Source organism: Nelusetta ayraudi, unplaced genomic scaffold, assembly GCF_046127955.1.
Source record: "Nelusetta ayraudi isolate G7.1 ecotype Tasmania unplaced genomic scaffold, CSIRO-AGI_Nayr_v1 ptg000019l, whole genome shotgun sequence".
Lineage (NCBI taxonomy): Eukaryota > Metazoa > Chordata > Actinopteri > Tetraodontiformes > Monacanthidae > Nelusetta > Nelusetta ayraudi.
In genome coordinates this window covers 1,233,200-1,259,064 of record NW_027466069.1, presented here as the reverse complement: position 1 = coordinate 1,259,064, position 25,865 = coordinate 1,233,200, and the positions used below count along the sequence as shown (strand labels likewise).

Genomic DNA, 25,865 nt, shown 5'->3' with positions numbered 1-25,865 from the left:
CATTCGTGCTACAGTTCTTCTACATTGGACCATTTGTTGCCCCTGACTTTCTCCCTCTTTGTACTATGCTATGGTGCCAACTTTTTTCTCTCTGTGTCATAACATTATCACTGTCACACACAATGTGGTGCAGATCGACACCAAAGCATTTTTGGATCAGTGTCAAACTCACAATGGAACGACAGCGTCAATATATCAGCACTGATCCTTTTGGCATGAACGAAAACAATCAAATAACACCGCTTGAATGAATCCATATCTTCTGGCTCCTTGTTTATGCCTATAAGATGAAATCACATTTCTCAGTCACAGCTTAGAAACCCAAAGTTGTGTTGAGAGCCCATTCAACTAGATTAAATTGTTTAAGCCAATGGTATGCGTCAATGGGCGATGTCAATTGGCCAGTTAGCCAGAGTTATTTGTTCAGCAACGCAGCAAAAAAAAAAAAAAAAAAATCCAAATGAAAAAAAAACACAGCAGATGGCCAATGTTTATAAGGTGGATTTAAACATTTGAAACTGTGCTTCAGTTTGTTGTATTCTATGTTTTAGAGTGCTACACCACTTTTTGTGGTAACATTTACCTGATGAAAATCAGTAGTAAATGCCTTTATTTATGGGAGGTAGCTGAGGTTGATGTTTTTCCTGGCACATGTCTTTACAAACATCATATCTACTTGGCCCAAAATTGGAAGCTCAACCACTGAGTTTAATTGAAAAATAAACCTTAAATACTCTTTGGAATATTCACTTCAATATTTTTTTCCTATTTCCTCCCACATACCCATCAAGTGAAGAGAACATTTACATCATTGGAAAAAGTACACGTCAAACATAATGTTTACTTCTTCATATTCTTCTGGGGCTCTAAAAAGCAGCTATAGGAAGAATGAAACTAAAACGGTTCCTATAAACAAACTGAAAATGTATAATATATTGAAGGTTAGCAAAATGGTTGAGCAAGATTTCAACACATGAGTCTGAGTAAGCCAAGCTAGTGTGCTACACAGACACAGCTGGTCGTGACAGCTAATCAGATAGCTGCAAAGACAATGCGAACAATTGTCTCAACCCGGGACATGCCTTTGGGAAAGACATTCAATGAGAAGCTGGAAAGGCTCACGGACTCGTCTAAAAACGCGTCAGAGTGAGACATCGCTCCCTCTATTTTTTTTTTATTCCCCCCCGCCGTCCCCCTTTGCCGCCCCTGAATGCCTTGCGAGCGGCCTGTTCCGCTCAAGATGATTGGTTGTCGCATGGCCCCGCCCACTCCTCGCCGATCGCCGGCTCCCATTAGACGACTGTGTTTCTCTTACTTCGCACCCCATTGGAGGACTCGGACGGACGATGAGCTCATATTGGTTAAATATAGTTGCGCTTGCGACGGGCTAAAAATAGGCTGGTATATAAAGCGGGTGGTTGAGCCGCGTCGAGCTGCACTCCTCCTCCGGTCGGCAGTCAGAGCTGCTGCGGCGCCTCCGCCGCGATAGGGTTAATTAGAGCCGGGGGAGCGAGAGAGACTCAGCCCGGCCCGTCACTCTCAGCCCAGCAGCGGCTCTGCGGCTCTCACTCCACCCCGCTTAAAGTGTTGCACCACAGGAGACGAAGCCCGGCCACCAGATTTTAGGGTGGAGCAGGAGGTGACGGGCTTCCTTCCTTCCCCCCCCCCCTCGTCATTTGAGCGGCGGTTTCACGTCTCTCATGCAACAGTCATTTCCCTCCTGCTGCTAAACCAAGTAGCCGTGTCGTGGACACGAGCAAACCTCTTAAATAAGTCATGAGCCGTAACGGCCAGCCATAACAATATGCCTCGATGGAGTGATATCATTGTTAAGTGCAGTCTCCTCTGTCAAGCCAACAAGTTGCCAAATCAGTAAGGTGAAAACCACGCCGACCACGGGCGTTGCTAGACCTACAGGGGAAAAGTCTGGCCTTCAGTTGTTGGAAGTGTTGTGGGCTATAATACAGTGGAAAATGTCAGCTTAAGAAAAGTTCCCATATACCCATTTTTAGATCTTTATTTTCCATCCCAGGTTCCAGTTGAGCAGCCTTGCGTAACAGACTCTCAAGATCTTCTCTAGAAAAACAGCACATTTAACCTGCTGTTTTTAGCCTCAGGAAAAAAAAGTTTTTTTTTTTTTTTTTTTTTTTTAACTTCCTGCTAAAACAAATGCTTTGTTCTCATCGTTCAATTTTTGGAGGCGGAAACTAAAGCAAGGTCAATCCAGAGGGCAGGACTAACACTTGGTAGAAAGTAGCAATAATGATAGTGATAGCTTGAGTTTACCTGGTACCCTTGGTGACATCACAAAGCGGAGGAGGAGCAGATGAAAGAAGTCAAGGGTGGACAAGGACAAAAGTGAATTTTTTGGTTACCTCTCCGCATTTAATTACAATGGTGTTATTTTACATCTTTGCCTCTTTGCATGCCTGCACCTTGCATCATGGTGCAGCTCTGTGGCTCTCAGTCATTTTCACTTGGCCGATGCTCTCGTCTCATTTGCAAAAAGGCTTCATTTCAGAAGCAGAGTGGCTCGAGCTGTGTTCTCGCTGCCTCTCAAATCCACCCACTGCGCCTCGTGAAATCACTTTTGAGGGGTGTCCGGCTCGTGTCTCCCGTCCATCCTTTCGTTTTTCCACACAAGCTTAGATCCTCCTCCACCCCCCACTTTTTGCATAACTGCACAGCTGTCAAGCTGCAACTCCCAAAAGTTTGCTCCTCCCTTACGTAATGAGGTGGAAACTGCAGTTGTGATCCGAAACGCGCGCAGTGGAAAAGACAAAAAAAAAATTCACCGTCGTCGGAACTCGAGGAATGTCGGCGCACTTGCAGGTCTCCTCTGGTTCAGCTGGTGTGTCTTTGAAAAGATTCCAAATACTTTCATGCAAAGTCGTTTCAGTAGTTTGGGGTAGTTTATGATTCTGATTCTGATTCTGATTCTTTAATGACCACACAACCAAGCTGGTGGAATTTCTTTTCAGTACGGCTTGGTACAGGTTCCAACATTTAGACACAACATATATTTATGTATGCAGACAGAAACACATTTAGACACATTTAGACAAACACAAGGCCGTGCTTAACCCACGTCAGAGTTCAGGATGTTGGTTGCAACTATAGTACTGTTTTTGAAGTACATCAAGAAAAGTATTGTGAGTCTGAGTCAGCGTATGTCTTTTCTAAATGGGGGAAGGGGGGGGGGGGCTGGGTGGGAATGGGGTGATGCGTGTTGCACCTCAGAGTCGGATGTGAGCAATTGCTAAATGGCACTGAGCATTTGTGAGCAGCATCCCGCGCCCACACTTGTCCACTTTATTCTCGGATCTCCACACACCTCCTTGACGCCTTGACTTACACAACTGCTGCTGCTGCTGCTGCTACTCGCAGCGGCCGCCCTTGTTGCAACAGTATCAAGTCCTGCAGCATCCGGCATCATCCCACACAGGCTGAAAACGCCTCACCTCAGCATCCCACGCACTCCGCTCCCCTCTGCAGCAACGCCGGCAGAGCCCTCACGGTTTCGCCACGTTCCCGACAAGACGAGGGCAGGGTTTGGAGAGGATCCACAGTTGCAGGGAACGATCAGCTGCTCGCTCGTGGGAAAGCAAGCCCCGAGCAAAACCTTGCACATTTGGTGCAGGAGAAAAAAGATGATGCACAGTCGTTCCTGCAGTCACGTGGTGAGAGCCCTGAGGGACCCAGAGAAGGTTGAGGAATCCTGAGAGCTCCACTAGTTTGTGCTCGTGATCGGCTCGTCCTGACCCATGAACAGTCTAAATGCGCCAGTTCATATTTTACACCATAATCTGGTATTTTGTATACCAATGGCTACTAATTGTTGTAACACAGCAATACGGAGTTGGAATCATTTTACTATAGTCACTGGCATGCAGATACTTGTTTTGTCAACTTTATAAAGACTGATTAATACAGAAACTTTGATATTTCAACATCCCAAACTGTCAAATACTTTACATGGGTCTATATATATATATATATATATATATATATATATACATATATATACATACATATATATATATATATATATATATATATATATATATATATATATATATATATATATATATATACATATATATATATATATATATATATACATATATACATATATATATATATATATATACATATATATATATATATATATATATATACATATATATATATATATATATATATACATATATATATATATACATATATATATATATATATATATATACATATATATATATATATATATATATATATATATATATATATATATATATACACATACATACATACATACATACACATACATACATATATATATATATATATATATGATATTTATATCTCAACAATGGCAATCTCTACTTATTTTTGGTCAATCACCTACAAAGGGCATTGACAACTCTCCCCAGCTAGTTAACCCCTTGTTTGAATTCTCTTTTAAATGTGGGAAGTCCAACAAACTGCCAGGTTTTATCAGTAGGCTGTAAACAAAGGGTTAAATATGCTATTTTCTGGAGGCAGGACAGTTGGTTTAATAATGTGATGCTACTCTACTGGAATCAAGGACTCTCAAGTCTTGGCTGCCCGCCCCCCCCCATCTCATTTCCGCATGTGCCTAATTAGTTTCTACAGTACGTAGAAGACTGGAGGTAGAAGACTGGAGCCGCTAATGAATTAAGGCCCCAGGTCATGAATCCTCTCCTCTTGAAGCATTCGTTACTTCATGTGCATTGATTGAACATAAGAGCTCATTCCCATCGTCCCCCCCGAGACCCCAATGAAAAGAAGCTGGGTGTTATAGAAAGTAATTTATTACACAAACCAAAAGCTAGTTTACAAATACAGTTTCCAGTCCTGTGCGTGTGTAATTGTCTAGTATGAACAAAACCCACTTTCATATTTACAGACTTTGCATACAGCTTTTGTTTTCCCGTTCATTTGTTGACGTCACCGTTTCAGCATCCAAGAGCAGGATTTAAAAACAAAAACAATAAAAAGGGTGGGAATTAAAACCGATTTGTACATCAGGAGACTAGAATTTTTTTTTTCCTTTCGTCTTTTCAGCCAAGTCTGTGTTCCAAACAAACAAAGAGAAAACAGAACCTGCAGGTACGCGGCCCTTGGCGACGCTCTAGACAGGCAGCCGAGGGGCCAGCCTTTCTCCTGACTGCCTAACAACAGCATGTGGCTGGGGATGATTGACGGGAATCATCGCAGCCATTCGGGTAAAGCACATGAAAAGAAGAAACAAAAAAGCAACGACACAATCCCCCCCCCTGCCCCTCTGAATCTTCCACCTCCTATTTTAAATACTGAAAGATGACATGACTTCCTTATCTTTTTTGTTTTTTTTTTTTTTTTAAAGCAAGAAAAATTAAAAAAAAAAAAAAAACAACAACAGCACAAGACTAGTTTCTGCAACGGATTCCTCCCGTGGTAGACCAGGAGAAGGAAAAGGAGGGCGCCACACCGGAAGTGGGTGTGCTTGACAGCCGCGGCCAGCAACGTGCAGAAGAGTCAGGGAAGGTTGCTCGTTTGAATCCTTAACATCAATCAGAGAGGTTTTTAAAAAGGCGTTTGTTAGTGTGTCTGCAGCGGCCCAACCTGACAATTCTGCCGTTGCGCTGGGCGGTATTTTCTGTTGAAGATCACGTAAAGTGTGGTGTTTGTTTCTCGGTGGCGACAGTTCATCCACGAAGGCAAGAATGCGCGTTACTGGTGGAGAACGCCACATATTCCAGGCACACTTCCTCTTTTCACACAACAGCTTCTGATTATTGTTATACGTGACCTGGCCTGCACACACACACACTCGCATGCACGCACATACAAGACTATTGGCTGTGTGCAACTTGGAACAATCCTCTCCTTATTCTTGGTCCTGGTCTAGAACCAGGGGAGGTTGAGCGCCAGCAGTCGGCAGCCCTGTGGAGCAGGACGGGACGGTGGAGGGTAGTGAGGGGGGAGCAGGAAGCTGGAGCTTCGTCAGGAACGCCGTCAGCCAGACACACTCGCCGCATCTAGTCAGAGGTTTTTCAAACGGAATCACGCACATTAAGCTGGCCGGCGCACAGCCGGCGCTGCTCCACTGCAATCAAACCTCGACGGTGCTGCTCTGCGGACACCAAAGTGTCCTCCACATCCACTCTGAAACAAACCCCTGTTCTGTGCCTCCACGCCGAAATCCGCCGAGGCAGCGCTTGCGTTTTAAAAAGCCAAATGGAGAGTTCAGAGTGGAACTCTGTGTTTAGCCTGGCGTGAGGTCTGATCAGCGCTCGTTCATCACCGCAGGCTCAAGCTACCCTACAGGAAAAACGCCTCCCTGTTTGCTAAATCGACTCTGAGCTGATCAATCTCCAAAAGAAAAAGAAAAGAAAAAAAAAAAGAAGGGTCGGTGCCTACGGTCTGGATCGCTTCTCCTGCATGACGCTTCGACCACAGACGGGTCGTCGCACGCGCAAGTTTCACCAGCCAGACGAGATCCTTAGATGGTTCTGACTAGACGGCTTGAAGTTGCCGTGAAGAGCCCGGTGGTGCCATTTCATTTCAAAAAGAAAAAAAAAAAAACTCATAAAAAGAAGAAGCTCCCTGTACCCTCGTCCACCCACCTTCCCGCCCTCTCCAATCAAGGCTGCCCACATCCACGTCATGGGGTCAATTCAGTCCAACACACAGCCATTTTACAGCGGTAGTCGTTTACTGCACTCTCTTCTCCCCCGACGCTCCCGTCCACCCCACCCCCCCACCCCGTCTACTTCACCCCTTCGTCCAACCCGAGCCCCGTCCCCCCCGCCCCCCGGCCGCCTCCGCTCAGGGTAAAAACTGTCCATTCCGTCGGCCTCTTTACAGCAGTACACATTTACTGCTCTTCTTGCCGCGACGGGCCTGCAGCGCCGCCCTGGTGGCCATCTCAAACACCTCCCGGACGCCGTCCTTGGTCTTGGCGGAGCACTCCATGTAGCCGAAGGCGGCGATTCGACTGGCCATGTCCCGCCCTTCCTCTGACTTGACGGGCTCCTGTCGGGTGAAAGGACAGCGCTTTAACCGACCAGTCGGACCAGAGCATCAGGTACATTTGTTGGCTACTGCGAGAGTCCGAGAGGAGGTAAATCTACTACTTCTGGTCGTAATTGTGCATTACGTAGAAGACGATTCCTGGTACCTGCTTCATTTTGGCCAGCTCCCGACGCGTGTGCTCATCGTTGCGCAGGTCTTTCTTGTTTCCTACTAAGATGATGGGAACGTTGGGACAGAAGTGCTTGACCTCTGGGGTCCACTTCTCCGGAATGTTTTCTGTGAAGGTGAAAGATCAGGAATAAATCTACTACTCAAGTAGCACTGGCTTGAGATAGCTTCATTGTGCATGGAACATGGAGATGTGTTGAAAGACATTGTCAAAATGTGACAGGAGACGTCAGTTTACAGCAGTCAGGATGGGTTTGATTGTGAGACAGTGGCCACAGGAGGAGATCAGAGCTGAACGACTGAATAAAATCTAAAATAATACTGCCAGCCCAAAGAAAATGCTGCTGCCATTTCATCTTCAATGAAACCTCTTGATGAAAAGCAAAGTGATGGAGCAGCAGTTAAGCTCCTTTCTAGCATAACTTGGAAATCCAACATGGTGATTACCGCCAACTCTTTAAATGTGTGCTGATTTCATTTAAAGTCTGGATTGCAGCAACGATCACTGGAAGATGAGCCTTTATATCTCCACTAGGCAAAAAACCAAAGTGGTGAAAAAAAGACACTTGGTCAGCAAAAAAAAAAAAAAAAAGATGCCTCGAGCAGAAACGATGACGGGGAAGCTCGTGTAAGAAAAGCTGCGCAGGAATCGGGCCTTTGTTTTAATGCAGGAGACTTCCACTCTATTAGCTCTGTTAAATTCATGTCTGGCACTTTAATTAGCTGTACGTTTTATGAGCCCACTTTATGGAAAGCCACTTCCATACGATTATGGAGGGAGCCGCTCATAATCATCGCAAAGGAGAAGCTGAGGCTTCTTGTTACGGAGCGTGGCTGTGCGCCACTGCGCAATGAAAGATTAGTACGCATGCAAATGTGAGCAGTTCCTCTTAAAGTGACATGAGCAAAATCCCCCCCAGAATATATAAAAAAAACCCTTCAGCTTAAAAATAGCAAAAGACTAGAAGAGTACGTTGAACAACACAGATGATTTCAGTGTGGCGGTGGAACGTGCGTAGGAACGGTGAACTCACCCAAGCTGTCGGGGCTGTCTATGGAGAAGCACATGAGGATGACGTCAGTGTCTGGGTAGGACAGGGGCCTCAGCCTGTCGTAGTCCTCCTGGCCCGCCGTATCCCAAAGAGCCAACTCCACCTGGAGGACACATGAATTGCCAAGTGAGAATCGCGACAAAGAGCCAAAAAAGACAAGGGGTCGGTGACAGTTTTATGCACTATTCAGGCTCGTCCGTGTTCAATTAATAAATGATGGGAGACGCAGAAAAGCGCCATCGTCCGAGGAGGCGGTGCCAGGCGCTCGAGGATGTTGTTCGTAGCGGGATTTTAAAATTTCATGCCCAACCTCCCCTGCAGACGGGGGACAGGAGGTGTGGCAGTGATCTGTTGGGCATTGCAGTAAACTCCAGCTGTTGAGGGTTTTTTTTTTTCCCCCCACATCCGTCCGTCTGCTCGCACAGCAAGGAGCGTGAAACTACCAGCGTCCTTCCCCCGCAACGCTGACGGGTTCAGCTTTTTGGTTTAACAGCTGATCTTCTAGCGCCGATAAAACAAACCGCCAGTGTGACCGAACGACGGAGCCGACCGCAGTGTTGAACAAAGAGGCAAAAACAGGCGGGCGAAGAGCTCGTCGGCAGCGAGCAGAGGTGAAGCCGGTCGATCGAGTCTTCGCACCACGCAACTCCATTGCGCACGGAAAGAAGGTCGTACGGTTTTATGAGTGGCAGGCTGAGCACCGCCGTTGAGCAGAGTGACGGCGGCTCGCGAGCAGTTTGCCTCGTACCTGGAGCTCGCCGGGAGGCAAACCACTTCACTACTCACTATTTTTAATTAAAATAAATAAATAAATAAATAAATAAATGCGTCTGAGATGGAGTTGAGGTTATTACCGCTACACTCTTTCGACTGATCGGCTGGAGAAATCCGTAGAAAAAGACCTGATTTCACAAATGACTGCGGCAAAGTGAGTGATGTGAGGTGTGGAAACTGCAGGGTTTTATCAGCACTTGCTCACTTGAGCTTGAAGGTAGAAATAGAGACTACGGCATTACGGAGCATTAGGGGAGCAGTTAGCACCCACTACAATTGAAACCTCGAGTGCGACACACACACACGTCCATCTGAAAGACGTTCAAATATTTTGAGGAAAAATCCATGAATGTCCAGATCTGGGTTTTGGATCTATTGGGGAGCCACTGCGGACCACACTGTCGGGGGTGAGTCTCTCACCTGTTTGCCGTCCACCTCTATGTCGGCAACGTAGTTTTCAAAGACGGTGGGGACGTAGACCTCGGGGAACTGGTCCTTGCTGAAGACGATGAGAAGGCAGGTCTTCCCACAGGCTCCATCACCGACAATCACCAGCTTCTTACGGATGGCTGCCATCTCTGCGGGAAGATCGACGGAGAACAAACATAAGTAACTCGTTCAGAACAGCGATTGGGCCATATGGACAAAAAAAAAATGATCACGATAATTTCTGGCATTTATTGCGATGACGATAAAAAAAAAATAGAATACAATTCAACCCCATCTTTTTGGATTTTTTTTGAAACTGCACACAAAGTCGTATTTAAAAAAAAAAAGATCCTGTTTACACGGATACGCTGGAAACGAAGTAGTACCTATGCCAGTTCTGGTGTTGGAGGAAAAGTAAGACCTGAAGCACGCCGTGTTTAAAGAAGCAGCAGCAGCTCGCTAACAACATGAGCGCCCCTGACAATAGGAAGAAAGATCGCCTGTGAAAAGACGGTGTGGATAAACGACAGAGATGAACTTGTGCTTCGAGTTACTTTAGAATGTTTAGCAACGAGCTCCACGCTATCAGCCTCGCCTTCCGACTGCCAGCAGCAAGTGCGTTGCGTATGTAAATAGGTCATCAACTCAAGTTTATTATCGAGAGATGACATTTTCTTACTCATTACTGGGGAATTTCTTTGACGATATATCGCAAACGATAACATATCACCCATCCCTAGTTTAGAAAAAGAGGAAGAAAAAATAAATAAAATCCAACATTCCTGTGTGAGACACGCTGCGCAAGCTACACTTCACATTCCAGCCCTGTCCTTAAAAAACAACGAGGGAGTCGAGTACAAGACGCCTGTTGGAAGCAGCAGTTTGAATGATCCATAATCAGAGGGCCGCTACAGATTTGTCTTTGAGTGAGGCAGAACAAGCAACCCAGCCTTTTTTTGGATGGTGTGGGTGGGAGGAGGTGGGGAGATGCTTTACTGTTGTGCAGCGTCGGGTCACCGGCTGAGGTCACGCTGAACCATTTCACATACGCACAATGAGGTTGACACGGGGACGCCATGCTCGGGATTACGGACTCTCCACTCAAACGGAGCCGAGAGGTGGGCCGTCAATCAATCCTCAGTCACACAGACACTACTGAGAACAACCAGGATCAGAGTCACGTCGTCACTGCGCACGAGTGAGGGAAACATCCAACAGGATTTCCCTTTGTTCAGGAATTGGGTCAAAACACTTTATGTTGGCTGGCGAGGAAATGGTGGCGCAACTGTTTAATGCCACGCAAAAAGCAATCGTCGTCGTCTCTGCAGCAGTGCCCAGGACTTCCAACACCAGCAGCACAACACAGAAGTGCGGTCTAATACCTAAACACACAAGGACAGCCGGCCCTCGGCTGGAGGGGGGAATAAATCTCACGAGGATGGGCCATTTCCTCCTTGATCTGAGGAGGAGCCACACTGTGCGGCAATGTCAATCATCTTTATCCACCCCGTTATCTGCCATCGCAGAAGGTGAGCTGGACGAGTGGCAGCCCTTCTAATACATCTCTTTATATCGAAATCATCACTTCACCTGCACTTTTGATAAGCTAAATTTCTGGCGCTGTATAGTAAATCCACACCTGATGAGGAATCCAGCTTTTAGGGTTTCACCATTTTTATCTTTTACCAAAACGGTTCAATTGTGACACACAAATGATGGATGTTAAATTTGTTCAAACGCTGAACGCTTTCCTCTCAATTTGCAACTCCCTATACTTTGTGTGAGGCCAGGGAGTCTTAAAAAGACACCAGTTCCTGTACAAACCCCCATTACTACATTTTGAATGGTCCAAGCATGCAACCGATTGTTACAGCTTTCCGATATTCAAAGCCCACGTCGATACCTCGAAACCGCTTCATATTTGACAAGAACAAAAAGGTATAGTTGGCTGGTGCAAAAATAAAAATTGACTTCCAATTTCACTGCAGTCCCATTACTTTCTGACCCCGAAATGCACCAAAGCACAGTGAGGTGCTGTAAGAATCCTATAAATGGTAGATGAACGCTGTAAGTAGGACAGCCATGTCAAAATAGATCAGACCATTTCCACCATGACTTGAGGAAAAAGAAAAGACAAAATTGGGGGCAGTTGTAGCCCGGAGGGGTAGTACAGTCAGTGTTTGAAAGGTTGACCAGTAGCTGAAAAGGCTAAATAACAATGTGGCCCCTTTAAGAAACATAAAACAAGATGCATTCAGGCATTTTTTTTTTAATTCCATGCTATTGTGCCCAATTGTGAGAACCAAGCCAGGAAAATCCCCTCCAAAAAGGGAGAAGGGAAAAACAAGAACAGGAAACTCTACTGGAGCAAAATCAGGACAAAACACAAGTGGCAGGAAGGCCTCCATTAGCAGCAGCAACTGTTATGTCTGAACATGTTTCAAAGAGGCCTTGAGACACAAAATAGGATAAATACAGACGCACTTTGAATGTCACGATAGTGGAATTGTGATTAGACGTCCTCAACTCCATCACTGAGATGAAGCGATTCAAAGCCACTGCTGATTATACTATTAATTCTACAACTTCAACTGTGTAGAGACAGTACAACCGGACGACCCAGGGTAAATAAAACCTGCTTGTTTTGACCATGTGTAATGAAGAAATGGAACTTAATTAAAATAATAATAATAACGAGAATACTACTAATAATACAATAAATGTAAAACGATTTTCACTTTCTGAGAAACTTTATCAGAAGTTGTACATCTGTGTTCCAGATGCTCACTGTTTTTTCCTGGTGAAAACTCACACAAACCTGAAAGAGGAATTTATAATTGCGCCAAAAAAATAAAAAATAAAGTGAAAATACCAGATGCGTGGCATTCAAGGTGCTTACTGATACTTGAGGCACATAACGTGTGAAGAGAGGGAAATGATGTAACACCAACAGCAGCCTGAGGGCCAATTAATGCTCATCTGTTCACGGTTGCACTTAAAATGATTTCAAACCTCAGACAGCAAAAGGCCGGCTACGCCTTGTTAAGAACATTATAAAGTTGTCGGGCAAAAAAACGACATGGCCTGGAGCGCATGTCCTCACCTCTACCTGCATCCCGGCGAGGAAGCCAGAAGGTGTAATTTACGAGACAGACAAACATCGGATAAGGAGCGAGAGGCAGGGATAACACTAACAGGATCAAATGAACGGAGGGTGCGTGCTAAGACGAACAAAGAAAATTCCTGTAAACACAGCCAACCAAAATAGGACAACAGCTGGCAGCCGAGGTAAGCCTTTTTCCTCAAGTTTACCCATTCACCTAAACAACTGATACTGTAAGGGCAAATACAGTTGGCCAGATCTGATGGAGTTTTCCTCAAAATGCACCCAAACTGCAGTTATGAGCCTTGGTCCCCAGAGTGTGCACATTCACACCGTTCTTTAAGAAATCCCCAGACCCTTCGGGGGAAATTCTCACTTTCGATACGGCGTCATGTGAAATTATTCATTCATCCCGTGTTCCTTGTATGACTTAATTAAGCAGCGGCATTGACGTCTGCACCCACGTTCATGACACCCAACTGATTTGACAGTACACGAGTGTTTCCCTTCCCGACACCTGAAATGTCAGACTGTTTGTTGCCAAAGTATGTGACTCACTGCAATACAAAATTAAATTGCCAATTGGATGCAAAATCAAAAAAGAAGCATCAACTGCTAAGGCCTGTTTGCAGGCAATGGACCTGATAAATCACCCAACGCTGACCAGTACAGTGGTTACAATGCCTCAGGTAAAATAACTGATTCAATTTAATTGACATGAGTGAGTATTACTTCCAAATATGCTGCCAAACAAACAGCTTATCCCAAGAAACAACAAAACAATTTTTTTTAGGAAAAGATGGGCTTCTTGAGATGGGAGGTTTGGTCTGAATGCACAGCAGACTGACAGTGAAACTGCAATAAAGCCTGCCTCGCCTGCTTGGTGCAGTGAAATGACTTACAGTGCTTCCTGATACATAAATCAGTACGGCAGAGGCTCAACAGTGACCAAAAAAAGGAAGCGGTGTCAATACATTTTTATTTCAGTACCGTTTCAAAAGCACCAATTCAAATTAAGACTTTCACTAAACACTTAAACACAATGCTATTTGCTTAAACATTACATTTTTACCTTAAAATACAGCAGTCTATAAGAATACAGCGCTTTCAATTTAGCCAATGCACGAAGGATTACAAATCCAATTTAGATGTAAATGATCTAAATGTGCAGAATACCTAAACATCAGCCAAGAGCCAAGACGGGTCATTTAGGGCAGTGTCCTTAACAATCTGTCCTGGACATTGCCATCAACTATTTGAGGTTTCTGTGATATTTGTCTTTCAATTTGCATTTCTTTAAACTTTGTGTGAGTCCAACGGGCCTTACAAATACACCAGTTCCTGTACAAAAACCCATTAGTACATTTGGAATGGTCATATTCCGATATTCAAAGCCCACACTGATACCTTGAAACCGCAATAGACATTGGTTGGTGCAAAAATTAAATTGACTTCCAATCTCACTGCAGTCCAATTACTTTCTGACCCCGAAATGCACCAAAGCACAGTGAGGTGCTTTAAGAATCCTATAGCAGCGCTTCCTGATACATAAATCAGTACGGCAGAGGCTCAGCAGTGACAAAACAGGGAGAGGTGCCAATACATGTATATCTCAATCCCGTTTCAAAAGCACCAACTCAAATTAAGCTTTTCACCCAGCACTAAACACAATGATATTTGCCAAAATGTTACATTTTTACCTTAAAACGTCAACTATTTGGGATTTCTGTGATATTTTCCTTTCCATCTTTTTTTCTTCTTCTTAAAGAAAAACATTTTCATGAACAATCGCGGACAATCGAGAGAGGGGGGGGGGGGGGGCGGGTTGGGTGGCTTGCTTGAAAGATCTGCTGGTGTATAGTCCAACATTGTTTTCGAACCAGCATGCCACTGGGTGGGTCACCAGAAAGATGGCGTCATTACAGAGGCAACAGATGGCTAGTGTGTCCGCAGTGGAAGAATGGGTGGGTGGCCCATATCCAAAGTAGACGCCGAGTCAAACACGAACCTAATGTAACGCATCCCCATGGCTTAAAATATAAGGCGAAACTGTACAAATGTGTAAATATAATAACGCAAGAGCGCAAAAGTTGAATTCTTCAACATGCAAATAAGGGTCGATTTTAGTGCAACTAGAAAATAAAATAAAAAAAAAAGACAAGAAAACGACGAAACACAGGTCAACAGCTAAAATACACACTATTCAATTTTATCCTGATGATGTGACGATCCTTTAAAAACTAAAGGGCAACACTAACAACAGAAAAAGGGAGTGTGCGGCGATAGAAAGCCGATTGGTCATTTGAAGCTGGTCGGGGGAAGAAAAAAAAAAGCCTCATTGTTTGACTACGGTAGGATTTCCAACCCGGGCCGGTCTTTACACTTCAGTTTGTAGGGAACCACTGAGTTTTAACAGCGAGCCAGAGCCATTTGAAGAGCTAGACCGGGGTGTTTTTGAAAGAGCAGCCACACAAGTCATGTTGTAACGGTTTTCCACCCGCTTCAATTGTGCGGCAACTGCGGAAGCGGCGTTGAAACAGGGACGGTTGGCTCAAGTAGCTACCGTCGGCTAACCCCTAGTTAGCTTTTAGCAGCTATGCCGCGGCGTGTCAAAAGCTCCAGATAACTATTTAAAAACACATTAGTCTGCTTATAAACATTCTCAAATACTACCGAACTAAAACATCACGATGCTCGAGTGTTGTAGGAAGTACTTTACCTGTTATTCGTGAGGCAAGCTGTCGGGTTTAATGTCAGCGTTTCCCCGTAGCGAAGTTGCTCTCGACCGCTGCTGCCTCCGCTCTCGCTGGGCGACAATGAATTAGTTGTCGGGAGCGCGCACGTCCGTGGTTTGTAGTTTCGCAGACGGGGTGGCGGGGGGGGGCGACGGGCACGAGCAGCAGAACCACACCTACGCGGGCACGAGGTGTTTAAGTTACAGACCCGAGGAAAAGGCGAGTGTGCGGAAGTGCGCGTCGTTGGGCCGAGGCACAAACTAAGCACCGTGTGTTCTCTCGTTCAAAGCGACATCCTCCTCTGATCAGTGCTAATTGCCACCACTGCTACTTAGCTAAGTCCTAAAGCTCCAACTCACCATCGCTTGAATCACCCACTAGGTCTTGAGGCAGCAGAAAATGGCTTGGCTTTCTGCACCACCTGGCGGTCATTACTGGTATAACTATACAAATAAAGGCAGAATAATAAATCCAAACCAATGTAGAGGGAAAGTAAACTGACTTTATAATCAGATGATGGAGCGTTCGTTCACATAACATGACACTAATTTCACACAGGTTTGTTTTTATTTAAAATCATTTTTGAGAGCACTTCGTAAAAAAATAAATAAATAAATAAATAAACTTTTGCAAAATCTGTAAGCCAAGTGTGAACCACTGTGAATGTATTTTTAATGCCTAATTTACCTTTACACACATGTTTCAGACATGTGTAACATGTACTTCAAGCCCCAGTGGCCGAATGGATAAGGCACTGGCCTCCTAAGCCAGGGATTGTGGGTTCGAGTCCCATCTGGGGTGGATGATAGCAGAGTGGCGCAGCGGAAGCGTGCTGGGCCCATAACCCAGAGGTCGATGGATCGAAACCATCCTCTGCTATGTCTACATGTTTTAGTGAAAAGGAAAAGGACTTTTTTCCATTAACAAAGGTGCCAATGTAACCGTGAAGGAAAAGGCTTCAACCATGTTTGGTGGACTAACATCCTCAAGGGTCTTGCATACTTCTATGTGTAGAACCAACCCTTCCTGAGCCTTTTACATGTCAATGGAAAGAGGAGCAAGCTCAACTAACGAAACAATGTCAAGTCCCAGTGGCCTAATGGATAAGGCACTGGCCTCATAAGCCAGGGATTGTGGGTTCGAGTCCCATCTGCTGTGTACAGTAGCAGAGTGGCGCAGAGGAAGAGTGCTGGGCCCATAACCCAGAGGTCGATGGATCGAAACCGTCCTCTGCTATGTCTACATATTTTACTGACAAACGAAAGGACGTCTCCATTATAAAGGTGCCTATGTAACAGTGAAGGAAATGGCTTCAACTATGTTTTGGAGGACCAACAACCTGAATAATCTTTTGTACTACTATGGGCAGAGCCACCACCCTCCTCAGTCTTTTACAAGTCAATTCGTGGAGAAGCAAGCTCAACCCATCCTCTACTAAACCATGGATACAAAGCCCCAGTGGCCTAATGGATAAGGCACTGGCCTCCTAAGCCAGGGATTGTGGGTTCGAGTCCCATCTGCTGTGTACAGTAGCAGAGTGGCGCAGCGGAAGCGTGCTGGGCCCATAACCCAGAGGTCGATGGATCGAAACCATCCTCTGCTATGACTTTTACTGGTAACTACTGTGCACATATCTACATCATGGAAAAACGATATTTATACAAAAATATAATATTTTTTCTTTTTCAATGGCAAAGGAAATTGCTCCAACCAGCTTTTGAAGGACCAACAAGATTTGTCTGCTAGCTTTTGTACATTACTGGGGAAACCTCACTGAAACATTGTTGTAAAGCCTCAGTGGCCTAATATGGATAAGCCACTGGCTTCCTAAACCAGAAATTGTTGGTTCGAGCTCCATCTGGGCAGGGTAGTAGCAGAGTGGCGCAGCGGAAGCGTGCTGGGCCCATAACCCAGAGGTCGATGGATCGAAACCATCCTCTGCTATGTCCACATCTTTTAGTGACAACCAAAAGGACTTTTTTTCCATTAACAAAGGTGCCAATGTAACAGTGAAGGAAAAGGCTTCAACCATGTTTGGTGGACTAACATCCTCAAGGGTCTTGCATACTTCTATGTGTAGAACCAACTCTTCCTGAGCCCTTTACATGTCAATGGAGAGAGGAGCAAGCTCAACTAACGAAACAATGCCAAGTCCCAGTGGCCTAATGGATAAGGCACTGGCCTCATAAGCCAGGGATTGTGGGTTCGAGTCCCATCTGCGGTGTACAGTAGCAGAGTGGCGCAGTGGAAGCGTGCTGGGCCCATAACCCAGAGGTCGATGGATCGAAACCATCCTCTGCTATGCCTTTTACTGGTAACTACTGTGCACATATCTACATCATGGAAAAACGATATTTATACAAAAATATAATAATTTTTCTTTTTCAATGGCAAAGGAAATTGCTCCAACCAGCTTTTGAAGGACCAACAAGATTTGTCTGCTAGCTTTTGTACATTACTGGGGAAACCTCACTGAAACATTGTTGTAAAGCCTCAGTGGCCTAATGGATAAGCCACTGGCTTCCTAAACCAGAAATTGTTGGTTCGAGCTCCATCTGGGGAGGGTAGTAGCAGAGTGGCGCAGCGGAAGCGTGCTGGGCCCATAACCCAGAGGTCGATGGATCGAAACCATCCTCTGCTATGTCCACATCTTTTAGTGACAACCAAAAGGACTTTTTTCCATTAACAAAGGTGCCAATGTAACAGTGAAGGAAAAGGCTTCAACCATGTTTGGTGGACTAACATCCTCAAGGGTCTTGCATACTTCTATGTGTAGAACCAACTCTTCCTGAGCCCTTTACATGTCAATGGAGAGAGGAGCAAGCTCAACTAATGAAACAACGTCAAGTCCCAGTGGACTAGTAGATAAGGCAATGGCCTCCTAAGCCAGGCATTGTGGGTTTGAGTCCCATCTGCGGTGTACAGTAGCAGAGTGGCGCAGCGGAAGCGTGCTGGGCCCATAACCCAGAGGTCGATGGATCGAAACCATCCTCTGCTATGTCTACATATTTTACTGACAAACGAAAGGACGTCTCCATTATAAAGGTGCCTATGTAACAGTGAAGGAAATGGCTTCAACTATGTTTTGGAGGACCAACCACCTGAATAAACTTTTGTACTACTATGGGCAGAGCCACCACCCTCCTCAATCTTTTACAAGTCAATTCGCGGAGAAGCAAGCTCAACCCATCCTCTACTAAACCATGGATACAAAGCCCCAGTGGCCTAATGGATAAGGCACTGGCCTCCTTCTGCCAGGGATTGTGGGTTCGAGTCCCATCTGGGGTGGATGATAGCAGAGTGGCGCAGCGGAAGAGTGCTGGGCCCATAACCCAGAGGTCGATGGATCGAAACCATCCTCTGCTATGACTTTTACTGGTAACTACTGTGCACATATCTACATCATGGAAAAACGATATTTATACAAAAATATAATAATTTTTCTTTTTCAATGGCAAAGGAAATTGCACCAACCAGCTTTTGAAGGACCAACAAGATTTGTCTGCTAGCTTTTGTACATTACTGGGGAAACCTCACTGAAACATTGCTGTAAAGCCTCAGTGGCCTAATGGATAAGCCACTGGCTTCCTAAACCAGAGATTGTTGGTTCGAGCTCCATCTGGAGAGGGTACTAGCAGAGTGGCGCAGCAGAAGTGTGCTGGGCCTATAACCCAAAGGTCGATGGATCGAAACCATCCTCTGCTATGTCCACATCTTTTAGTGACAACCAAAAGGACTTTTTTCCATTAACAAAGGTGCCAATGTAACAGTGAAGGAAAAGGCTTCAACCATGTTTGGTGGACTAACATCCTCAAGGGTCTTGCATACTTCTATGTGTAGAACCAACTCTTCCTGAGCCTTTTACATGTCAATGGAAAGAGGACCAAGCAAGCTCAACTAATGAAACAACGTCAAGTCCCAGTGGACTACTAGATAAGGCACTGGCCTCCTAAGCCAGGGATTGTGGGTTCGAGTCCCATCTGCTGTGTACAGTAGCAGAGTGGCGCAGCGGAAGCGTGCTGGGCCCATAACCCAGAGGTCGATGGATCGAAACCATCCTCTGCTATGTCTACATATTTTACTGACAAACGAAAGGACGTCTCCATTATAAAGGTGCCTACGTAACAGTGAAGGAAATGGCTTCAACTATGTTTTGGAGGACCAACAACCTGAATAATCTTTCGTACTACTATGGGCAGAGCCACCACCCTCCTCAATCTTTTACAAGTCAATCCGTGGAGGAGCAAGCTCAACCCATCCTCTCACTGAACCATGGCTACAAAGCCCCAGTGGCCTAATGGATAAGGCACTGGCCTCCTAAGCCAGGGATTGTGGGTTCGAGTCCCATCTGGGGTGGATGATAGCAGAGTGGCGCAGCGGAAGCGTGCTGGGCCCATAACCCAGAGGTCGATGGATCGAAACCATCCTCTGCTATGTCCAGATGTTTTAGTGACAACCAAAAGGACTTTTTTCCATTAACAAAGGTGCCAATGTAACTGTGAAGGAAAAGGCTTCAACCATGTTTGGTGGACTAACATCCTCAAGGGTCTTGCATACCTCTATGTGTAGAACCAACTCTTCCTGGCCTCCTAAGCCAGGGATTGTGGGTTCGAGTCCCATCTGGGGTGGAAGATAGCACAGTGGCGCAGCGGAAGCGTGCTGGGCCCAGAACCCAGGGGTCGATGGATCGAAACCATCCTCTGTTACATGCATCTTTTACTGACAACCGAAAAGACTCACACGTCCACAAACACTACATTTTGCGAGTCTGACGTGTCAACAGAACGGACAGCAAGAGCAATTTGTGAATTACCAGACGTGTACATAGGTGTGAATAGACATCAAGTACTACTGCAGTTTTGAACCGACCTGTTATGATTCAAAACCTTATGGAAGCACGGAACTGTCACTGCTGCTGTCCGAACATCTCACATAATTTGTGGCTCTGACTCACCTTCATCAATGTGGACAGGGGGGGTGACAGTGAGAATTCAATAAATTGGTCATCACTGTAATCAACATTGGCATCTAGAGCCAGCACGGCGGACCAAAATGAATTAATCAGTGTCATTTGGGTCTGCAATAAATGGTTGCAGGATTTTTACAGAAATTATGCAGCCGCTCAATGACGATAACATGGCCCCCTGACTGCTCAACAAGGATATTAGAGACGACAGATGCTACCAGCAGAGACTGATTTTCACTTCATATTTGCACGCAAATAAGAGAATTCCCATTGTTGATATCTGCATCATTTAATGTCTCAGAAAGAGAAAAAGTGTCAACGTGTACAGGATGATGTTTCAGGTAAAGTTTAAATCACAGTCAAGGCCTTTGCACGCTGGATGCATTTATTTGTTTGTTTCTTTTTCAATGACAAGTAATCAGTGAAAAAATATTTTAGGGCATGGCATCTCAAAAAGTATAAACACCATGTTTTGAAAAAGCAACAGCTTTATTTTGACAGTGGCATCCTAAAATACAACAGGACTAGCAGTTCTCCTACTTCTGGTTGGTGAAACGGATCCTAACCCCCTTCCTTGCATGTCGGACAAAAATTAGTTTTCCAACATTTCCGTTGCAAATTTGAGTGGTGGCTAGTTTGAACCAGAATGATACATTACCAACGCAATTAGATGCATTTTGATTATTTTGTTATGCATCCAGTGCATAAAGGTCTCGATCAATTTAAAATTGGTAAAACAAACCAAAGAAAAAATTACAATCATCAGCCTCTGATCTGTGTACAAAGAAGTTACTGCACAGTGTTTCGAAAACATTTTTTTTTTTGTAAAGAACAGACCGAGAGGAAAGAAAAAAAAGAAAGACTTGTTTTCTATTAAATGAAAAAACGGGGACTTAAAAAACGTGTCCATTGTCTGTTTCCGTCACACCAGGCTACGGGAGAACGCGTCCTGATGGACTCTTTTGGCCTGGCACCTCCTCTTTAACAGTTTCCGTCAGACTTCAGCAGCAAGGCAGACCTGCAGCAGCTTTTCACCTCTGGGCTCCGCCAGTGAGCTTTTCAGCTTGGGGTCAGACTCGGGTGAGTTTGTTTGTGTGTGTGTGTGTGTGTGTGTGTGCGTGTGTGTGTGTGCAGTGCACGTGCCGATACACGTTAGCATATTCACAACTTAGTCGAAGTGAGCGCTGGTGCCGCTCCTGGCTTCTTCTTAAGCACGTTGCTCGGCTTTTTTTTTTTGTGACAAGAATAAAGAAGACGGTGAGTCTGTCGTTTTGCGGCCTATCGAGGGCAAACAATCGACAACTTCTGTTAAATAAAGCTTTACAAAAAAAAAAAAAAAAAAAAAAAAAAAAAAAAGACTACTGTACATCAATTCATGATATTTATTTAGAAAGCAGGAGAACACATGAAGCAGTAGAGAGAACTCAGGGATAAAATTTCTGGCTGTCGTAAAGCAGGAAGAAGAAGAGTCAAGGTTTACAACCAACATGTTGGAGCTGATAGAACTGTACAGTCACTTCCCTCTTTGGGCTTCACCATGACATCGACAGACTGTCTATGAGCTGTACAGTCGTGTGTTTGAACGTGGGCTGATCTAAGATGCTGAATGTGTCTGTTGTATTGAGTGTGTTCGCGCCTGTGCGTGCGTGTGTGTGTGTGTGTGTGTGTGTGTGTGAGTGAGTGTGCCGAGTCGCAGTCACTGGTAACATCCGCTGAACACACAACCAGTATACCTACCAGTGGTGAGAGACAAGGGTGCGCACCTGTACACAAGTGTTCGACCGGTTACGACCTAGAAGGTGCATCCTCGAAGCTGATGATGCTCGACTCCGGATGCTGAGGTCCGCTTGTGCTCGGCGCCCCGGCGCCCTGCGACAGCGAGGAGGCAGAGGAGGCGCCGGCTCCCCCCGCAGGCCTCGGCACAGAGGACGAGGAAGAGGGTTCGCGCCCGCCGGGGAGGAGCGGCTGCGTGTCGGTCCGGACCTCGTCCTCGTCCTCGTCCTCCTCGTCGTCCATGCTGGGCCAGGCCGACTGGTCCTCCACGCGCTTCAGACGCTCGTTCAGGGCTTTGAGGGCCAGTTGTCTGGAGGGGAGAGCAGACAGAGGAGCGGTCACCCTCGGGCGTGCGGCTCAAACCACTGCTTTCGTTTGCCCCGCTGATATTTAATGCTGTAAATTGGATACGCGACACACGGCTCAAATAGGTCCAGCTAAGCCATAGAGAAAACATCAAGGGAGCAGCAAGGAGAACCACAGCTCATCGCTAAACACAGGGAAAATCCTTGAGCGCATGCTTTTCATTCATTCATTCATTCATTAGCATAAAGTTAATTTCCTGTTTTGCAGTCAATTATACCAGCAGCTGAACAAACTCAAACGTTTACTTTTCCCATCCTAAATCCACACAGCAGCCATATGTCACAGTGAAAGAAAGCAGAGCAGGAAAAACTGAAACAAAACAACAAAAAAAAAGCAAAAAGAGATGTGAAAGAATATACTGAAATTCTTCATGACACTTGATGTTGTGTGTGTGTGTGTGTGTGTGTAGATTTTTCTAACAGAGGAGTTTTGAGTTTCTAAATACGATCACAGACCGGAAAGAAACACGGCAATAAGCGGTAAGCGAATCTGCACGACAGCTTGGAGCTGCGCCTGGCTTGACAAAGACAAGGGTGAAAATGAATCTGTGACAGCTTGAGAGTAGGTGTGCGTTTGAGTGAGCTTGCATGTGAGGAGAGGCTGTGGGGGTGTCAAAGAGACATGGGCGTGTCTGAGGTATCGGAGCAGGGTGACAGATGATGAGTAAACCAGATCTGTGCCTCTCCCGTCCTCACGTGGTGCGATTATTTGGCATAGGTGTGTGTGTGTGCGTGTGTGTTTGCTCCACTCCCGTCACCCACTGCCGACATTCTGGACAAACACGACACGCACTACAAAAGAAGGAGCGTCACTTTTGTGTTCACGTTCCGTTCCAGGACCGTCTGCGTTGTCGCTTTGCTTCGTTCCGAGAAAACGACATCAAAGACGCATCGCCCGCTCACCTCCGCCTCTCTGCATCCTGCGGGTCCGTCCCCGGCAGGCTGATGGTGATGGACGATGGCGCTCCCACGTCGTACCTCTTCACCATCTTCCGGCACACCTTGACCTTGACCAGGGCGGCGTGCACCAGCCCCGCCAGCAGCCCCACGGCCGGCTGCACGGCCTCGGGGAAGAAGCTGGCGAAGGCAAAGTGGTCCGACATGTCGCCGCGGCCCCGGCTGTGCCTCTGGTAGAAGCGCAGGTAGATCCAGCCAGACAGGGCGCCGTAGCTGTACGAGGCCAAGGGGGCCGAGGTGTCGAGCAGCCCGGAGAGGCGCAGTAAGGCCAGGAGGAGGAGGACCAGCGCCGGTGCCGCTTTCAGTCTCACCTTGCAACACAAGAGACGTGAGATTTTTTTTTTTTTTTTTTTTTTTTACCTGCGTTGTGAAAACAGTAAAATGCAATTCTGCTTGTTTGGCCACATTCTCACTCTCGCTAAAAATCCAACACCAGAGGGGGAAAAAAATAAATCATGAGTGCAAATACAGATGATGCCATCTAATGCCTCTTAGTTTAGCATTTCTCAGCTGGTGTGTTGCAACCCAAAAGTGGGTCGCGGGGCTGTTTTGACTGGGTCCAGGCTTCGTGGGCAGTTACTCTTTTTTCCCCTTTAAAATAAAATGGGATTTCAACACACACACCACACACACCACACACACACACACACACACACACACACACACACACACACACACACACACACACACACACACACACACACACACACACACACAGAGAGCTAGATAGATAATGTTGGGCATTTATTTAGCGGGACAATTCAATTCAATAATTTATTCACTAGACATGATAGAAAGTGGGCTGATGTTTTGATTTTTGTGGAATAAATTTGGGTGGACTTCAAAAGGGGAAAACAAAAAAAAAAAGTGGGTCCCGAGACGCCACCGGCTGGGAACCGCTGTCTTGAATGTGGCTCACCTGCGGCACCCTCAGCACCGTGGTGTCCCCCATGGTCTGCTTCAGCGCCACCAGGACCCCGCCGAGGAAGCCGGCGCCGCCGTGGATGCGCACCGCAAACAGGAAGTCCAGGTCAAACGTGGCGATGTAGGTGAGCAGGTAGGAGAAGCCCGCCAGGAGGCCCGCGGAGACGTTGGCCACGGCGAAGAAGATGAGCAGCTCCAGGGCACCCCACAGGGGCTCCAGCAGCCGCCCGCAGGCCATCACCGTACCCACGCTGGCCGCCACGCCCCACACGTGCTGCTCCACCACGCCGTGGCTCACTAGAGTCCACACCCAGAAGTTGGGTGGAAACAGGTAACCCGGGGTCACCCCGAGGGCGTACGGCGTGTCCACGGCCCACGACAGCAGGTAGAGGAGGACCACCACGGCGCTGATGCTCTTCACCACCACGCTGGTGCTGGCCAGCGCAGCCAGGAAGTGCTGGCGCGCCACCGGCAGGTAGCGATTCATACTGGGGAGGGAATTTCGTCCGGGCGTCCGCGGGCGATACGAGCTTGGGAGAAGGTTGACTGCTGCCTCTTGGGGAGCAGCAAGGGGACGGGGGCGGGGGTCGATGCTGGGAGAGCCTTACTGTCGGCTCGAGCGGGTAAGAACCGTGCGTGCTGTCAGGCGCAGAAGCCACACTGAGCCGCGGGTCTTCATTCGGGAATCAGTCCATCCAGCTGCCCGAGGACACCGCTCGTCATGACGAAATCCGGCTCGACTTCGATCAAACAGGGGAGCAAACTTTGGGCTGCAGCCGATAAGCAGTAACTTGAGATAGCCTAAGCCAAGGACAACCTGACGACTTGTCAACCTTCAGTCGGCACGGACCGGAGTGGGACGGGCAAATAAATGACAGAGGAATGGCAGAAGTACGGAAACTTGAGTGGGGGGGGGGAAGGAGACGTAGCTCCGCTTGAGCTTCTTCTAATGTCAGCTGGCTAGCTGGTAAACAACACAGCACAGCTAACGCTAGCTAGCCACAGAACTTCACGCATCGAGTTGTTCTATTCTGTGTCACCGTCATGGAGGAGCAGGGCCGGCTGCGTCTTCATTTGATGGCAAGGCAGCAGCTGGCGTCCGTAAAAGCAGAACATTCAAATCCAACGTTGGAAGCTTCCGCCCGGGTCCTCCGTGGGCCGGGTGTCAGGCAGCCGTAGCTCAGCCCGGAGAGAGAGAGAATCCCCCTGGCTGCTCAGCTAGCTAGCCAGCTAGCGAGCAACAGGCCTTCAAAACACCGTCAGAAACGCGTCCAGACAGGCGTCCAACGACACCGACTTGGCGAATACTTTGTACTACCTGGGCTTCCCGTGTCTGTTCCGCTGCTCTTCCGTTCACGGAGAGCAGGTCGACGGGGGAAATATTTTACATTGGTGGTGGGCGCTCCTCCTCCCATTAGCGCCGCTCAGCTACTACCTGCCTGCGCTGTCTGTGCCTGCCACCGTCATCAGCAGCGCTGAAAAAACGTCCAGTCACGTCACATAGAGGCATGACGGGAAATTGATTTTTTTTCCTCCCTCTTTTTTTAGTTGCCTGTCAGCTGGACGCGTGGAGCAGATGAC

The 25,865-nt window shown here is 46.6% G+C and overlaps 2 protein-coding genes and 10 non-coding genes across 12 annotated transcripts; 10 read left to right on the top strand and 2 right to left on the bottom strand.

Moving 5' to 3' along the window:
- Positions 1–4,814: 4,814 nt before the first annotated feature.
- On the bottom strand, positions 4,815–15,556 carry rhoab (ras homolog gene family, member Ab). The gene is made up of 5 exons (XM_076026130.1): positions 15,284–15,556; positions 9,453–9,610; positions 8,241–8,361; positions 7,184–7,314; positions 4,815–7,038 (listed from the first exon to the last, which is right to left on the bottom strand). The coding sequence occupies exons 2-5, from the start codon at positions 9,606–9,608 to the stop codon at positions 6,865–6,867; spliced, it is 582 nt and encodes a 193-aa protein (XP_075882245.1). The 5' UTR covers positions 9,609–9,610; positions 15,284–15,556; the 3' UTR covers positions 4,815–6,864.
- A 471-nt stretch (positions 15,557–16,027) lies between these two features.
- On the top strand, positions 16,028–16,100 carry trnar-ccu (transfer RNA arginine (anticodon CCU)). Its single transcript has one exon. It is a non-coding gene; the product is annotated as a tRNA-Arg (tRNA).
- Positions 16,101–16,106: 6 nt separating this feature from the next.
- Positions 16,107–16,178, top strand: trnam-cau (transfer RNA methionine (anticodon CAU)). The gene has a single exon. It is a non-coding gene; the product is annotated as a tRNA-Met (tRNA).
- Positions 16,179–16,830: 652 nt separating this feature from the next.
- Positions 16,831–16,902, top strand: trnam-cau (transfer RNA methionine (anticodon CAU)). The gene has a single exon. It is a non-coding gene; the product is annotated as a tRNA-Met (tRNA).
- A 269-nt stretch (positions 16,903–17,171) lies between these two features.
- Positions 17,172–17,243, top strand: trnam-cau (transfer RNA methionine (anticodon CAU)). Its single transcript has one exon. It is a non-coding gene; the product is annotated as a tRNA-Met (tRNA).
- A 286-nt stretch (positions 17,244–17,529) lies between these two features.
- trnam-cau (transfer RNA methionine (anticodon CAU)) lies at positions 17,530–17,601 on the top strand. Its single transcript has one exon. It is a non-coding gene; the product is annotated as a tRNA-Met (tRNA).
- A 267-nt stretch (positions 17,602–17,868) lies between these two features.
- trnam-cau (transfer RNA methionine (anticodon CAU)) lies at positions 17,869–17,940 on the top strand. Its single transcript has one exon. It is a non-coding gene; the product is annotated as a tRNA-Met (tRNA).
- A 285-nt stretch (positions 17,941–18,225) lies between these two features.
- On the top strand, positions 18,226–18,297 carry trnam-cau (transfer RNA methionine (anticodon CAU)). The gene has a single exon. It is a non-coding gene; the product is annotated as a tRNA-Met (tRNA).
- Positions 18,298–19,293: 996 nt separating this feature from the next.
- On the top strand, positions 19,294–19,365 carry trnam-cau (transfer RNA methionine (anticodon CAU)). Its single transcript has one exon. It is a non-coding gene; the product is annotated as a tRNA-Met (tRNA).
- Positions 19,366–19,582: 217 nt separating this feature from the next.
- trnar-ccu (transfer RNA arginine (anticodon CCU)) lies at positions 19,583–19,655 on the top strand. Its single transcript has one exon. It is a non-coding gene; the product is annotated as a tRNA-Arg (tRNA).
- Positions 19,656–19,661: 6 nt separating this feature from the next.
- Positions 19,662–19,733, top strand: trnam-cau (transfer RNA methionine (anticodon CAU)). The gene has a single exon. It is a non-coding gene; the product is annotated as a tRNA-Met (tRNA).
- Positions 19,734–20,735: 1,002 nt separating this feature from the next.
- Positions 20,736–25,765, bottom strand: tmem115 (transmembrane protein 115). The gene is made up of 3 exons (XM_076026129.1): positions 24,280–25,765; positions 23,307–23,671; positions 20,736–22,348 (listed from the first exon to the last, which is right to left on the bottom strand). The coding sequence occupies exons 1-3, from the start codon at positions 24,769–24,771 to the stop codon at positions 22,051–22,053; spliced, it is 1,155 nt and encodes a 384-aa protein (XP_075882244.1). The 5' UTR covers positions 24,772–25,765; the 3' UTR covers positions 20,736–22,050.
- Positions 25,766–25,865: the final 100 nt, after the last annotated feature.

Coding starts and splice junctions, on each gene's coding strand:
- rhoab (XM_076026130.1), bottom strand. CDS start 9,608: ATGGCAGCCATCCGTAAGAAGCTGGTGATTGTCGGTGATGGAGCCTGT. Junction 8,362..9,452: donor TAGAGGTGGACGGCAAACAG/GTGAGAGACTCA, acceptor TGTGTCCTCCAG/GTGGAGTTGGCTCTTTGGGA. Junction 7,315..8,240: donor AGACAGCCCCGACAGCTTGG/GTGAGTTCACCG, acceptor TCACCTTCACAG/AAAACATTCCGGAGAAGTGG.
- tmem115 (XM_076026129.1), bottom strand. CDS start 24,771: ATGAATCGCTACCTGCCGGTGGCGCGCCAGCACTTCCTGGCTGCGCTG. Junction 23,672..24,279: donor CGGTGCTGAGGGTGCCGCAG/GTGAGCCACATT, acceptor TTGTGTTGCAAG/GTGAGACTGAAAGCGGCACC. Junction 22,349..23,306: donor CAGGATGCAGAGAGGCGGAG/GTGAGCGGGCGA, acceptor TCTCCCCTCCAG/ACAACTGGCCCTCAAAGCCC.